Genomic DNA, 16,876 nt, shown 5'->3' on the forward strand with positions numbered 1-16,876 from the left:
TAGACCTGGTTTAGTCCTGGTTTAGTCCTGGTTTAGACCTGGTTTAGACCTGGTTTAGTCCTGGTTTAGTCCTGGTTTAGTCCTGGTTTAGACCTGGTTTAGTCCTGGTTTAGACCTGGTTTAGTCCTGGTCTAGTCCTTGTTTAGTCCTGGTCTAGTCCTTGTTTAGTCCTTGTTTAGTCCTGGTTTAGTCCTGGTTTAGACCTGGTTTAGACCTGGTTTAGTCCTGGTTTAGTCCTGGTTTAGACCTGGTTTAGACCTGGTTTAGTCCTGGTTTAGTCCTGGTTTAGTCCTGGTTTAGATCTGGTTTAGTCCTGGTTTAGACCTGGTTTAGACCTGGTTTAGTCCTGGTTTAGTCCTGGTTTGGTCCTGGTTTAGACCTTGTTTAGACCGGGTTTAGTCCTGGTTTAGTCCTGGTTTAGTCCTGGTTTAGACCTGGTTTAGTCCTGGTTTAGTCCTGGTTTAGACCTGGTTTAGTCCTGGTTTAGTCCTGGTTTAGTCCTGGTTTAGACCTGGTTTAGACCTGGTTTAGACCTGGTTTAGTCCTGATTTAGTCGTGGTTTAGTCCTGGTTTAGTCCTGGTTTAGACCTGGTTTAGACCTGGTTTAGACCTGGTTTAGACCTGGTTTAGTCCTGGTTTAGACCTGGTTTAGACCTGGTTTAGACCTGGTTTAGTCCTGGTTTAGACCTGGTTTAGACCTGGTTTAGACCTGGTTTAGACCTGGTTTGGACCTGGTTTAGTCCTGGTTTAGTCCTGGTTTAGACCTGGTTTAGTCCTGGTTTAGTCCTGGTTTAGTCCTGGTTTAGACCTGGTTTAGTCCTGGTTTAGTCCTGGTTTAGTCCTGGTTTAGTCCTGGTTTAGTCCTGGTTTAGACCTGGTTTAGACCTGGTTTAGTCCTGGTTTAGTCCTGGTCTAGTCCTGGTTTAGTCCTGGTTTAGTCCTGGTTTAGTCCTGGTTTAGTCCTGGTTTAGTCCTGGTTTAGACCTGGTTTAGACCTGGTTTAGACCTGGTTTGGACCTGGTTTAGTCCTGGTTTAGTTCTGGTTTAGTCCTGGTTTAGACCTGGTTTAGACCTGGTTTAGTCCTGGTTTAGTCCTGGTCTAGTCCTGGTTTAGACCTGGTTTAGTCCTGGTTTAGTCCTGGTTTAGTCCTGGTTTAGTCCTGGTTTAGACCTGGTTTAGACCTGGTTTAGACCTGGTTTGGACCTGGTTTAGTCCTGGTTTAGTCCTGGTTTAGACCTGGTTTAGTCCTGGTTTAGTCCTGGTTTAGTCCTGGTTTAGACCTGGTTTAGTCCTGGTTTAGTCCTGGTCTAGTCCTGGTTTAGACCTGGTTTAGTCCTGGTTTAGTCCTGGTTTAGTCCTGGTTTAGTCCTGGTTTAGACCTGGTTTAGACCTGGTTTAGTCCTGGTTTAGTCCTGGTCTAGTCCTGGTTTAGACCTGGTTTAGTCCTGGTTTAGTCCTGGTTTAGTCCTGGTTTAGTCCTGGTTTAGACCTGGTTTAGTCCTGGTTTAGTCCTGGTTTAGTCCTGGTTTAGTCCTGGTTTAGACCTGGTTTAGACCTGGTTTAGTCCTGGTTTAGTCCTGGTCTAGTCCTGGTTTAGACCTGGTTTAGTCCTGGTTTAGTCCTGGTTTAGTCCTGGTTTAGTCCTGGTTTAGTCCTGGTTTAGACCTGGTTTAGACCTGGTTTAGTCCTGGTTTAGTCCTGGTTTAGACCTGGTTTAGTCCTGGTTTAGTCCTGGTTTAGTCCTGGTTTAGACCTGGTTTAGTCCTGGTCTAGTCCTGGTTTAGACCTGGTTTAGACCTGGTTTAGTCCTGGTTTAGTCCTGGTTTAGACCTGGTTTAGTCCTGGTTTAGTCCTGGTTTAGTCCTGGTTTAGACCTGGTTTAGTCCTGGTTTAGTCCTGGTTTAGACCTGGTTTAGTCCTGGTTTAGTCCTGGTTTAGTCCTGGTTTAGACCTGGTTTAGACCTGGTTTAGACCTGGTTTAGTCCTGGTTTAGTCCTGGTCTAGTCCTGGTTTAGACCTGGTCTAGTCCTGGTTTAGACCTGGTTTAGTCCTGGTTTAGTCCTGGTTTAGTCCTGGTCTAGTCCTGGTTTAGACCTGGTTTAGTCCTGGTTTAGTCCTGGTTTAGTCCTGGTTTAGTCCTTGTTTAGTCCTTGTTTAGTCCTGGTTTAGTCCTGGTTTAGACCTGGTTTAGACCTGGTTTAGTCCTGGTTTAGTCCTGGTTTAGACCTGGTTTAGTCCTGGTTTAGTCCTGGTTTAGTCCTGGTTTAGTCCTGGTTTAGTCCTGTTTTAGTCCTGGTTTAGTCCTGTTTTAGTCCTGGTTTAGTCCTGTTTTAGTCCTGGTTTAGTCCTGTTTTAGTCCTGTTTTAGTCCTGGTTTAGTCCTGGTTTAGACCTGGTTTAGTCCTGGTTTAGACCTGGTTTAGTCCTGGTTTAGTCCTGGTTTAGTCCTGGTCTAGTCCTGGTTTAGACCTGGTTTAGACCTGGTTTAGACCTGGTTTAGTCCTGGTTTAGTCCTGGTTTAGACCTGGTTTAGTCCTGGTTTAGTCCTGGTTTAGTCCTGGTTTAGTCCTGGTTTAGACCTGGTTTAGTCCTGGTTTAGTCCTGGTTTAGTCCTGGTTTAGACCTGGTTTAGACCTGGTTTAGACCTGGTTTAGTCCTGGTTTAGTCCTGGTTTAGTCCTGGTTTAGACCTGGTTTAGACCTGGTTTAGTCCTGGTTTAGACCTGGTTTAGACCTGGTTTAGTCCTGATTTAGTCGTGGTTTAGTCGTGGTTTAGTCCTGGTTTAGACCTGGTTTAGTCCTGGTTTAGTCCTGGTTTAGACCTGGTTTAGACCTGGTTTAGACCTGGTTTAGACCTGGTTTAGACCTGGTTTAGTCCTGGTTTAGACCTGGTTTAGACCTGGTTTAGACCTGGTTTAGTCCTGGTTTAGACCTGGTTTAGACCTGGTTTAGACCTGGTTTGGACCTGGTTTAGTCCTGGTTTAGTCCTGGTTTAGACCTGGTTTAGTCCTGGTTTAGTCCTGGTTTAGTCCTGGTTTAGACCTGGTTTAGTCCTGGTTTAGTCCTGGTTTAGACCTGGTTTAGTCCTGGTTTAGTCCTGGTTTAGTCCTGGTTTAGTCCTGGTTTAGACCTGGTTTAGACCTGGTTTAGACCTGGTTTGGACCTGGTTTAGTCCTGGTTTAGTCCTGGTTTAGACCTGGTTTAGACCTGGTTTAGTCCTGGTCTAGTCCTGGTTTAGACCTGGTTTAGTCCTGGTTTAGTCCTGGTTTAGACCTGGTTTAGTCCTGGTTTAGTCCTGGTCTAGTCCTGGTTTAGACCTGGTTTAGTCCTGGTTTAGTCCTGGTTTAGTCCTGGTTTAGTCCTGGTTTAGTCCTGGTCTAGTCCTGGTTTAGTCCTGGTTTAGTCCTGGTTTAGTCCTGGTTTAGTCCTGGTTTAGACCTGGTTTAGACCTGGTTTAGACCTGGTTTAGTCCTGGTTTAGTCCTGGTCTAGTCCTGGTTTAGACCTGGTTTAGTCCTGGTTTAGTCCTGGTTTAGACCTGGTTTAGACCTGGTTTAGTCCTGGTTTAGTCCTGGTTTAGACCTGGTTTAGTCCTGGTTTAGTCCTGGTTTAGACCTGGTTTAGACCTGGTTTAGACCTGGTTTAGTCCTGGTTTAGTCCTGGTTTAGTCCTGGTTTAGACCTGGTTTAGACCTGGTTTAGACCTGGTTTAGTCCTGGTTTAGACCTGGTTTAGTCCTATTTTAGACCTGGTTTAGTCCTGGTTTAGTCCTGGTTTAGACCTGGTTTAGACCTGGTTTAGTCCTGGTTTAGTCCTGGTTTAGTCCTGGTTTAGACCACGTTCTCTTCTAAATAAAGACAAGACTCTGGGATTTCAGGATTTATTCTCGTTTATTGTTGAAGTTTTGCTCCAAAAGTTATAGAAATATTTAAGATAAAAAAATCTGTTTAATATGTGTTTGATAATGAAGAGACAGGAAGTGATGTCATCCACAAACAGGAAGTGATGTCATCAGATCATGGAGAAGTTCAGCCACTGGAAAAAAACAACAATATAGTTAAAACAGACCCTAAGTATCTTAAGAAGATAAACCCCTAACCCTTTGGGCCTTAGGCGGGGGACTGGAGCCTGTTCCAGTGACTTTGGGCCTTAGGCGGGGGACTGGAGCCTGTTCCAGTGACTTTGGGCCTTAGGCAGGGGACTGGAGCCTGTTCCAGTGACTTTGGGCCTTAGGCGGGGGACTGGAGCCTGTTCCAGTGACTTTGGGCCTTAGGCGGGGGACTAGAACCCGTCTCACAAACATAAGGTGATTAGTGAAGTTTCCATGTTTTAGATCAGACATTATCCATAGCTTGGATTCATCTTTAGTTTAAATTCACCAGTGCAGACTTGATACATGTGGGAGCTTATTTTGGGAACACGTCTGAGAGAATAAAGAAGAAAACGGCACTGAGAACTGGGCTAGCAATGCTACATCTGAGCCGCAGCCGTGTAGCCGCACGATAGCGCTGGCCCCGCCTCCCGGAGGGAAATCACTGATAAGATTACAAAGGCAGAAGACACAAAGATAGAAAAGGTCCTGGCGGAAGCCCAAGAGGCACAAGAGACAAACCAGGTGCATGCTGGGAGCAAAGAAGGGGACGAGCGGGAGAATGGTGATCGCAGAGTGTGGACTGTCTTCCAGAGGACGTTGGAGGGAAAGATGTGGTCAAGTGGATCCCCGAAAATCTAAAACTTCATACACCGTCGCTTCCAAACCCACAAGCCCCGACCCAGCGCCCAAGACCCAGCGCCCAAGACCCAGCGCCCAAGACCCAGCGCCCAAGACCCAGCGTCAAAGACCTGGCGCCCAAGACCCGAGACCCGAGACCCGGCGCCCAAGACGCAGCGTCCAACACCCGGCGCCCAAGACGCAGCGTCCAAGACCCGGCGCCCAAGACGCAGCGTCCAAGACCTGGCGCCCAAGACGCAGCGTCCAAGACCCGGCGCCCAAGACGCAGCGTCCAAGACCCGGCGCCCAAGACGCAGCGTCCAAGACCAGGCGCCCAAGACGCAGCGTCCAAGACCTGGCGCCCAAGACGCAGCGTCCAAGACCCGGCGCCCAAGACGCAGCGTCCAACACCCGGCGCCCAAGACGCAGCGTCCAAGACCCGGCGCCCAAGACGCAGCGTCCAAGACCTGGCGCCCAAGACGCAGCGTCCAAGACCCGGCGCCCAAGACGCAGCGTCCAAGACCCGGCGCCCAAGACGCAGCGTCCAAGACCTGGCGCCCAAGACCCAGCGCCCAAGACCCAGCGCCCAAGACCCAGCGCCCAAGACTCAGCGCCCAAGACCCAGCGCCCAAGACCCAGCGCCCAAGACCCAGCGCCCAAGACCCAGCGCCCAAGACCCAGCGCCCAAGACTCAGCGCCCAAGACCCAGCGCCCAAGACCCAGCGTCAAAGACCTGGCGCCCAAGACCCGGCGCCCGAGACCCGAGACCCGAGACCCGGCGCCCAAGACGCAGCGTCCAACACCCGGCGCCCAAGACGCAGCGTCCAAGACCCGGCGCCCAAGACGCAGCGTCCAAGACCTGGCGCCCAAGACGCAGCGTCCAAGACCCGGTGCCCAAGACGCAGCGTCCAAGACCCGGCGCCCAAGACGCAGCGTCCAAGACCCGGCGCCCAAGACGCAGCGTCCAAGACCCGGCGCCCAAGACGCAGCGTCCAAGACCCGGCGCCCAAGACGCAGCGTCCAACACCCGGCGCCCAAGACGCAGCGTCCAAGACCCGGCGCCCAAGACGCAGCGTCCAAGACCTGGCGCCCAAGACGCAGCGTCCAAGACCCGGCGCCCAAGACGCAGCGTCCAAGACCTGGCGCCCAAGACGCAGCGTCCAAGACCTGGCGCCCAAGACGCAGCGTCCAAGACCCGGCGCCCAAGACGCAGCGTCCAAGACCCGGCGCCCAAGACCCGGCGTCCAAGACCCGGCGTCCAAGACCCGGCGCCCAAGACGCAGCGTCAAAGACCTGGCGCCCAAGACCCGGCGCCCGAGACCCGAGACCCGAGACCCGGCGCCCAAGACGCAGCGTCCAACACCCGCCGCCCAAGACGCAGCGTCCAAGACCCGGCGCCCAAGACGCAGCGTCCAAGACCCGGCGCCCAAGACGCAGCGTCCAACACCCGGCGCCCAAGACGCAGCGTCCAAGACCCGGCGCCCAAGACGCAGCGTCCAAGACCTGGCGCCCAAGACGCAGCGTCCAACACCCGGCGCCCAAGACGCAGCGTCCAAGACCCGGCGCCCAAGACGCAGCGTCCAACACCCGGCGCCCAAGACGCAACGTCCAACACCCGGCGCCCAAGACGCAGCGTCCAACACCCGGCGTCCAAGACCCAGCGCCCAAGATGCAGCGTCCAACACCCGGCGTCCAAGACGCGGCGCCCAAGACCCGGCGTCCAAGACGCAGCGTCCGAGACCCAGTGAAGTTCTATAATTTCAGTCATAAACACGTTATAGACCAAACGATCCCCAAGACTCAACGACTCTGCCAGAGCAGGTCAAGAAACACAAAACATTTGATCCGGTGAAACGTTTTGCACAAGGAAATACAACTGTTGTAGAAACAGCGCCACCAGGAGGCAAACCACTGTCACATGACCTGGGATACAGCATTTACCCCTGAACTTTACTACTATGAACTCCTGCCATGAACACAATACATGGATACTTTATAATGTACTTTATAATGTACTTTATAATGTACTTTGGAGTGTACATTAGAATGTACTTTAGAATGTACTTTATAATGTACTTTAGAGTGTACTTTAGAATGTACTTTAGAATGTACTTTAGAATGTACTTTAGAATGTACTTTAGAGTGTACTTTAGAATGTACTTTAGAGTGTACTTTAGAATGTACTTTAGAATGTACTTTAGAATGTACTTTAGAGTGTACTTTAGAATGTACTTTAGAGTGTACTTTAGAATGTACTTTAGAATGTACTTTAGAATGTACTTTAGAGTGTACTTTAGAATGTACTTTAGAGTGTACTTTAGAACGTACTTTAGAATGTACTTTAGAATGTACTTAAGGAACGTACTTTAGAATGTACTTTAGGAATGTACTTTAGAGTGTACTTTAGAGTGTACTTTAGAATGTACTTTAGAACGTACTTTAGACTACTTTAGAACGTACTTTAGACTGTACTTTAGAATGTACTTTAGAGTGTACTTTAGAATGTACTTTAAATGTACTTTAGAATGTACTTTAGAGTGTACTTTAGAATGTACTTTAGAACGTACTTTAGAATGTACTTTAGAACGTACTTTAGAATGTACTTTAGAATGTACTTTAGAGTGTACTTTAGAATGTACTTTAGAGTGTACTTTAGATTGTACTTTAGAATGTACTTTACAATGTACTTTAAATGTACTTTAAATGTACTTTAGAATGTACTTTAGAATGTACTTTAAATGTACTTTAGAATGTACTTTAAATGTACTTTAGAGTGTACTTTAGAATGTATTTTAGGAACGTACTTTAGACTGTACTTTAGAATGTACTTTAGAATGTACTTTAGAGTGTACTTTAGACTGTACTTTAGAAAGTACTTTAGAATGTACTTTAGAATGTACTTTAGGAACGTACTTTAGACTGTACTTTAGAACGTACTTTAGACTGTACTTTAGGAACGTACTTTAGAATGTACTTTAGAATGTACTTTAGAACGTACTTTAGAATGTACTTTAGAATGTACTTTAGTAACGTACTTTAGACTGTACTTTAGAATGTACTTTAGAATGTACTTTAGGAACGTACTTTAGACTGCACTTTAGAATGTACTTTAGAATGTACTTTGGAATGTACTTTAGAATGTACTTTAGAGTGTACTTTAGAATGTACTTTAGAGTGTACTTTAGACTGTACTTTAGAACGTACTTTAGAATGTACTTTAGGAACGTACTTTAGAATGTACTTTAGGAACGTACTTTAGACTGTACTTTAGAATGTACTTTAGAGTGTACTTTAGAGTGTACTTTAGAACGTACTTTAGACTGTACTTTAGGAACGTACTTTAGACTGTACTTTAGAACGTACTTTAGACTGTACTTTAGGAACGTACTTTAGAATGTACTTTAGAATGTACTTTAGGAACGTACTTTAGAATGTATTTTAGAATGTACTTTAGAATGTACTTTAGAATGTACTTTAGTAATGTACTTTAGACTGTACTTTAGAATGTACTTTAGACTGTACTTTAGACTGTACTTTAGAATGTACTTTAGAATGTACTTTAGAGTGTACTATAGGAATGTACTTTAGGAACGTACTTTAGACTGTACTTTAGAATGTACTTTAGAATGTACTTTAGGAACGTACTTTAGAATGTACTTTAGAATGTACTTTAGAACGTACTTTAGAATGTACTTTAGAATGTACTTTAGTAATGTACTTTAGACTGTACTTTAGAATGTACTTTAGACTGCACTTTAGAATGTACTTTAGAATGTACTTTAGAACGTACTTTAGAATGTACTTTAGAATGTACTTTAGTAACGTACTTTAGACTGTACTTAAGAACGTACTTTAGAACGTACTTTGGAATGTACTTTAGAATGTACTTTAGAGTGTACTTTAGAATGTACTTTAGAACGTACTTTAGAATGTACTTTAGGAACGTACTTTAGAATGTACTTTAGGAACGTACTTTAGACTGTACTTTAGAATGTACTTTAGAGTGTACTTTAGAGTGTACTTTAGAACGTACTTTAGACTGTACTTTAGGAACGTACTTTAGACTGTACTTTAGAACGTACTTCAGACTGTACTTTAGGAACGTACTTTAGAATGTACTTTAGAATGTACTTTAGGAACGTACTTTAGAATGTATTTTAGAATGTACTTTAGAATGTACTTTAGACTGTACTTTAGACTGTACTTTAGAATGTACTTTAGAATGTACTTTAGAGTGTACTATAGGAATGTACTTTAGAATGTACTTTAGGAACGTACTTTAGACTGTACTTTAGAATGTACTTTAGAATGTACTTTAGAGTGTACTTTAGAATGTACTTTAGAATGTACTTTAGAATGTACTTTAGAGTGTACTTTAGAATGTACTTTAGAATGTACTTTAGAGTGTACTTTAGAATGTACTTTAGAATGTACTTTAGAGTGCACTTTAGAATGTACTTTAGAATGTACTTTAGAGTGTACTTTAGAATGTACTTTAGAATGTACTTTAGAATGTACTTTAGACTGTACTTTAGACTGTACTTTAGAATGTACTTTAGAATGTACTTTAGAATGTACTTAAGGAACGTACTTTAGACTGCACTTTAGAATGTACTTTAGAATGTACTTTGGAATGTACTTTAGAATGTACTTTAGAGTGTACTTTAGAATGTACTTTAGAGTGTACTTTAGACTGTACTTTAGAACGTACTTTAGAATGTACTTTAGGAACGTACTTTAGAATGTACTTTAGAGTGTACTTTAGAGTGTACTTTAGAAAGTACTTTAGAATGTACTTTAGAATGTACTGTAGGAACGTACTTTAGACTGTACTTTAGAACGTACTTTAGACTGTACTTTAGGAACGTACTTTAGAATGTACTTTAGAACGTACTTTAGAATGTACTTTAGGAACGTGCTTTAGAATGTACTTTAGAATGTACTTTAGAACGTACTTTAAAATGTACTTTAGGAACGTACTTTAGAATGTACTTTAGAACGTACTTTAGAATGTACTTTAGGAACGTGCTTTAGAATGTACTTTAGAATGTACTTTAGAACGTACTTTAGAATGTACTTTAGGAACGTACTTTAGAATGTACTTTAGGAACGTACTTTAGACTGTACTTTAGAATGTACTTTAGAGTGTACTTTAGACTGTACTTTAGAACGTACTTTAGAATGTACTTTAGAATGTACTTTAGGAACGTACTTTAGACTGTACTTTAGAACGTACTTTAGACTGTACTTTAGGAACGTACTTTAGAATGTACTTTAGAATGTACTTTAGGAACGTACTTTAGAATGTATTTTAGAATGTACTTTAGAATGTACTTTAGTAATGTACTTTAGACTGTACTTTAGAATGTACTTTAGACTGTACTTTAGACTGTACTTTAGAATGTACTTTACAATGTACTTTACAATGTACTTTAGAATGTAATTTAAATGTACTTTAGAATGTACTTTAGAATGTACTTTAGAACGTACTTTAGAATGTACTTTAGGAACGTACTTTAGACTGTACTTTAGAATGTACTTTAGAGTGTACTTTAGACTGTACTTTAGAACGTACTTTAGAATGTACTTTAGGAACGTACTTTAGAATGTACTTTAGGAACGTACTTTAGACTGTACTTTAGAATGTACTTTAGAGTGTACTTTAGACTGTACTTTAGAACGTACTTTAGAATGTACTTTAGAACGTACTTTAGAATGTACTTTAGAGTGTACTTTAGACTGTACTTTAGAACGTACTTTAGAATGTACTTTAGGAACGTACTTTAGAATGTACTTTAGGAACGTACTTTAGACTGTACTTTAGAATGTACTTTAGAGTGTACTTTAGACTGTACTTTAGAACGTACTTTAGAATGTACTTTAGGAACGTACTTTAGAATGTACTTTAGGAACGTACTTTAGAATGTACTTTAGGAACGTACTTTAGACTGTACTTTAGAATGTACTTTAGAGTGTACTTTAGACTGTACTTTAGAACGTACTTTAGAATGTACTTTAGGAACGTACTTTAGAATGTACTTTAGGAACGTACTTTAGACTGTACTTTAGAATGTACTTTAGAGTGTACTTTAGACTGTACTTTAGAACGTACTTTAGAATGTACTTTAGGAACGTACTTTAGAATGTACTTTAGGAACGTACTTTAGACTGTACTTTAGACTGTACTTTAGAGTGTACTTTAGACTGTACTTTAGAGTGTACTTTAGAATTTACTTTAGAGTGTACTTTAGAATGTACTTTAGAACGTACTTTAGAATGTACTTTAGAACGTACTTTAGAATGTACTTTAGAGTGTACTTTAGACTGTACTTTAGAACGTAATTTAGAATGTACTTTAGGAACGTACTTTAGAATGTACTTTAGAATGTACTTTAGAGTGTACTATAGGAATGTACTTTAGAATGTACTTTAGGAACGTACTTTAGAGTGTACTTTAGAATGTACTTTAGAATGTACTTTAGAGTGTACTTTAGAGTGTACTTTAGAATGTACTTTAGAATGTACTTTAGAATGTACTTTAGAGTGTACTTTAGAATGTACTTTAGAATGTACTTTAGAGTGCACTTTAGAATGTACTTTAGAATGTACTTTAGAGTGTACTTTAGAATGTACTTTAGAATGTACTTTAGAATGTACTTTAGACTGTACTTTAGACTGTACTTTAGAATGTACTTTAGAATGTACTTTAGAATGTACTTAAGGAACGTACTTTAGACTGCACTTTAGAATGTACTTTAGAATGTACTTTGGAATGTACTTTAGAATGTACTTTAGAGTGTACTTTAGAATGTACTTTAGAGTGTACTTTAGACTGTACTTTAGAACGTACTTTAGAATGTACTTTAGGAACGTACTTTAGAATGTACTTTAGAGTGTACTTTAGAGTGTACTTTAGAAAGTACTTTAGAATGTACTGTAGGAACGTACTTTAGACTGTACTTTAGAACGTACTTTAGACTGTACTTTAGGAACGTACTTTAGAATGTACTTTAGAACGTACTTTAGAATGTACTTTAGAGTGTACTTTAGACTGTACTTTAGAACGTACTTTAGAATGTACTTTAGGAACGTACTTTAGAATGTACTTTAGGAACGTACTTTAGACTGTACTTTAGAATGTACTTTAGAGTGTACTTTAGACTGTACTTTAGAACGTACTTTAGAATGTACTTTAGGAACGTACTTTAGAATGTACTTTAGGAACGTACTTTAGACTGTACTTTAGACTGTACTTTAGAGTGTACTTTAGACTGTACTTTAGAGTGTACTTTAGAATGTACTTTAGAGTGTACTTTAGAATGTACTTTAGAACGTACTTTAGAATGTACTTTAGAACGTACTTTAGAATGTACTTTAGAGTGTACTTTAGACTGTACTTTAGAACGTACTTTAGAATGTACTTTAGGAACGTACTTTAGAATGTACTTTAGGAACGTACTTTAGAATGTACTTTAGGAACGTACTTTAGACTGTACTTTAGAATGTACTTTAGAGTGTACTTTAGAGTGTACTTTAGAACGTACTTTAGACTGTACTTTAGGAACGTACTTTAGACTGTACTTTAGAACGTACTTCAGACTGTACTTTAGGAACGTACTTTAGAATGTACTTTAGAATGTACTTTAGGAACGTACTTTAGAATGTATTTTAGAATGTACTTTAGAATGTACTTTAGACTGTACTTTAGACTGTACTTTAGAATGTACTTTAGAATGTACTTTAGAGTGTACTATAGGAATGTACTTTAGAATGTACTTTAGGAACGTACTTTAGACTGTACTTTAGAATGTACTTTAGAATGTACTTTAGAGTGTACTTTAGAGTGTACTTTAGAATGTACTTTAGAATGTACTTTAGAGTGTACTTTAGAATGTACTTTAGAATGTACTTTAGAGTGTACTTTAGAATGTACTTTAGAATGTACTTTAGAGTGCACTTTAGAATGTACTTTAGAATGTACTTTAGAGTGTACTTTAGAATGTACTTTAGAATGTACTTTAGAATGTACTTTAGACTGTACTTTAGACTGTACTTTAGAATGTACTTTAGAATGTACTTTAGAATGTACTTAAGGAACGTACTTTAGACTGCACTTTAGAATGTACTTTAGAATGTACTTTGGAATGTACTTTAGAATGTACTTTAGGAACGTGCTTTAGAATGTACTTTAGAATGTACTTTAGAACGTACTTTAAAATGTACTTTAGGAACGTACTTTAGAATGTACTTTAGAACGTACTTTAGAATGTACTTTAGGAACGTGCTTTAGAATGTACTTTAGAATGTACTTTAGAATGTACTTTAGAATGTACTTTAGAGTGTACTTTAGACTGTACTTTAGAACGTACTTTAGAATGTACTTTAGGAACGTACTTTAGAATGTACTTTAGGAACGTACTTTAGACTGTACTTTAGAATGTACTTTAGAATGTACTTTAGAATGTACTTTAGAATGTACTTTGGAATGTACTTTAGAATGTACTTTAGGAACGTGCTTTAGAATGTACTTTAGAATGTACTTTAGAACGTACTTTAAAATGTACTTTAGGAACGTACTTTAGAATGTACTTTAGAACGTACTTTAGAATGTACTTTAGGAACGTGCTTTAGAATGTACTTTAGAATGTACTTTAGAATGTACTTTAGAATGTACTTTAGAGTGTACTTTAGACTGTACTTTAGAACGTACTTTAGAATGTACTTTAGGAACGTACTTTAGAATGTACTTTAGGAACGTACTTTAGACTGTACTTTAGAATGTACTTTAGAGTGTACTTTAGACTGTACTTTAGAACGTACTTTAGAATGTACTTTAGAATGTACTTTAGGAACGTACTTTAGACTGTACTTTAGAACGTACTTTAGACTGTACTTTAGGAACGTACTTTAGAATGTACTTTAGAATGTACTTTAGGAACGTACTTTAGGAACGTGCTTTAGAATGTACTTTAGAATGTACTTTAGAACGTACTTTAGAATGTACTTTAGGAACGTACTTTAGAATGTACTTTAGGAACGTACTTTAGACTGTACTTTAGAATGTACTTTAGAGTGTACTTTAGACTGTACTTTAGAACGTACTTTAGAATGTACTTTAGAATGTACTTTAGGAACGTACTTTAGACTGTACTTTAGAACGTACTTTAGACTGTACTTTAGGAACGTACTTTAGAATGTACTTTAGAATGTACTTTAGGAACGTACTTTAGAATGTATTTTAGAATGTACTTTAGAATGTACTTTAGTAATGTACTTTAGACTGTACTTTAGAATGTACTTTAGACTGTACTTTAGACTGTACTTTAGAATGTACTTTACAATGTACTTTACAATGTACTTTAGAATGTACTTTAAATGTACTTTAGAATGTACTTTAGAATGTACTTTAGAACGTACTTTAGAATGTACTTTAGGAACGTACTTTAGACTGTACTTTAGAATGTACTTTAGAGTGTACTTTAGACTGTACTTTAGAACGTACTTTAGAATGTACTTTAGGAACGTACTTTAGAATGTACTTTAGGAACGTACTTTAGACTGTACTTTAGAATGTACTTTAGAGTGTACTTTAGACTGTACTTTAGAACGTACTTTAGAATGTACTTTAGAACGTACTTTAGAATGTACTTTAGAGTGTACTTTAGACTGTACTTTAGAACGTACTTTAGAATGTACTTTAGGAACGTACTTTAGAATGTACTTTAGGAACGTACTTTAGACTGTACTTTAGAATGTACTTTAGAGTGTACTTTAGACTGTACTTTAGAACGTACTTTAGAATGTACTTTAGGAACGTACTTTAGAATGTACTTTAGGAACGTACTTTAGAATGTACTTTAGGAACGTACTTTAGACTGTACTTTAGAATGTACTTTAGAGTGTACTTTAGACTGTACTTTAGAACGTACTTTAGAATGTACTTTAGGAACGTACTTTAGAATGTACTTTAGGAACGTACTTTAGACTGTACTTTAGAATGTACTTTAGAGTGTACTTTAGACTGTACTTTAGAACGTACTTTAGAATGTACTTTAGGAACGTACTTTAGAATGTACTTTAGGAACGTACTTTAGACTGTACTTTAGACTGTACTTTAGAGTGTACTTTAGACTGTACTTTAGAGTGTACTTTAGAATTTACTTTAGAGTGTACTTTAGAATGTACTTTAGAACGTACTTTAGAATGTACTTTAGAACGTACTTTAGAATGTACTTTAGAGTGTACTTTAGACTGTACTTTAGAACGTAATTTAGACTGTACTTTAGGAACGTACTTTAGAATGTACTTTAGAATGTACTTTAGGAACGTACTTTAGAATGTATTTTAGAATGTACTTTAGAATGTACTTTAGTAATGTACTTTAGACTGTACTTTAGAATGTACTTTAGACTGTACTTTAGACTGTACTTTAGAATGTACTTTACAATGTACTTTACAATGTACTTTAGAATGTACTTTAAATGTACTTTAGAATGTACTTTAGAATGTACTTTAGAACGTACTTTAGAATGTACTTTAGGAACGTACTTTAGACTGTACTTTAGAATGTACTTTAGAGTGTACTTTAGACTGTACTTTAGAACGTACTTTAGAATGTACTTTAGGAACGTACTTTAGAATGTACTTTAGGAACGTACTTTAGACTGTACTTTAGAATGTACTTTAGAGTGTACTTTAGACTGTACTTTAGAACGTACTTTAGAATGTACTTTAGAACGTACTTTAGAATGTACTTTAGAGTGTACTTTAGACTGTACTTTAGAACGTACTTTAGAATGTACTTTAGGAACGTACTTTAGAATGTACTTTAGGAACGTACTTTAGACTGTACTTTAGAATGTACTTTAGAGTGTACTTTAGACTGTACTTTAGAACGTACTTTAGAATGTACTTTAGGAACGTACTTTAGAATGTACTTTAGGAACGTACTTTAGAATGTACTTTAGGAACGTACTTTAGACTGTACTTTAGAATGTACTTTAGAGTGTACTTTAGACTGTACTTTAGAACGTACTTTAGAATGTACTTTAGGAACGTACTTTAGAATGTACTTTAGGAACGTACTTTAGACTGTACTTTAGAATGTACTTTAGAGTGTACTTTAGACTGTACTTTAGAACGTACTTTAGAATGTACTTTAGGAACGTACTTTAGAATGTACTTTAGGAACGTACTTTAGACTGTACTTTAGACTGTACTTTAGAGTGTACTTTAGACTGTACTTTAGAGTGTACTTTAGAATTTACTTTAGAGTGTACTTTAGAATGTACTTTAGAACGTACTTTAGAATGTACTTTAGAACGTACTTTAGAATGTACTTTAGAGTGTACTTTAGACTGTACTTTAGAACGTAATTTAGAATGTACTTTAGGAACGTACTTTAGAATGTACTTTAGAATGTACTTTAGAGTGTACTATAGGAATGTACTTTAGAATGTACTTTAGGAACGTACTTTAGAGTGTACTTTAGAATGTACTTTAGAATGTACTTTAGAGTGTACTTTAGAGTGTACTTTAGAATGTACTTTAGAATGTACTTTAGAATGTACTTTAGAGTGTACTTTAGAATGTACTTTAGAATGTACTTTAGAGTGCACTTTAGAATGTACTTTAGAATGTACTTTAGAGTGTACTTTAGAATGTACTTTAGAATGTACTTTAGAATGTACTTTAGACTGTACTTTAGACTGTACTTTAGAATGTACTTTAGAATGTACTTTAGAATGTACTTAAGGAACGTACTTTAGACTGCACTTTAGAATGTACTTTAGAATGTACTTTGGAATGTACTTTAGAATGTACTTTAGAGTGTACTTTAGAATGTACTTTAGAGTGTACTTTAGACTGTACTTTAGAACGTACTTTAGAATGTACTTTAGGAACGTACTTTAGAATGTACTTTAGAGTGTACTTTAGAGTGTACTTTAGAAAGTACTTTAGAATGTACTGTAGGAACGTACTTTAGACTGTACTTTAGAACGTACTTTAGACTGTACTTTAGGAACGTACTTTAGAATGTACTTTAGAACGTACTTTAGAATGTACTTTAGAGTGTACTTTAGACTGTACTTTAGAACGTACTTTAGAATGTACTTTAGGAACGTACTTTAGAATGTACTTTAGGAACGTACTTTAGACTGTACTTTA

The 16,876-nt window shown here is 38.8% G+C and overlaps 1 protein-coding gene across 1 annotated transcript in view; it reads right to left on the reverse strand.

Moving 5' to 3' along the window:
• Positions 1–3,962: 3,962 nt before the first annotated feature.
• Positions 3,963–16,876, reverse strand: part of LOC140365137 (calpain-2 catalytic subunit-like) — a 161,004-nt gene continuing 148,090 nt past the window's right edge. The window contains exon 21 of the mRNA XM_072451390.1: positions 3,963–4,032. Within this exon, the coding sequence (XP_072307491.1) occupies positions 4,009–4,032 (24 nt within the window). The 3' untranslated portion in view covers positions 3,963–4,008. The remainder of the gene's footprint in view (positions 4,033–16,876) is intronic.

This window comes from Eucyclogobius newberryi, unplaced genomic scaffold (assembly GCF_026437365.1).
Source record: "Eucyclogobius newberryi isolate DKJ021-1_F unplaced genomic scaffold, fEucNew1.0.hap1 SCAF_183, whole genome shotgun sequence".
NCBI lineage: Eukaryota > Metazoa > Chordata > Actinopteri > Gobiiformes > Gobiidae > Eucyclogobius > Eucyclogobius newberryi.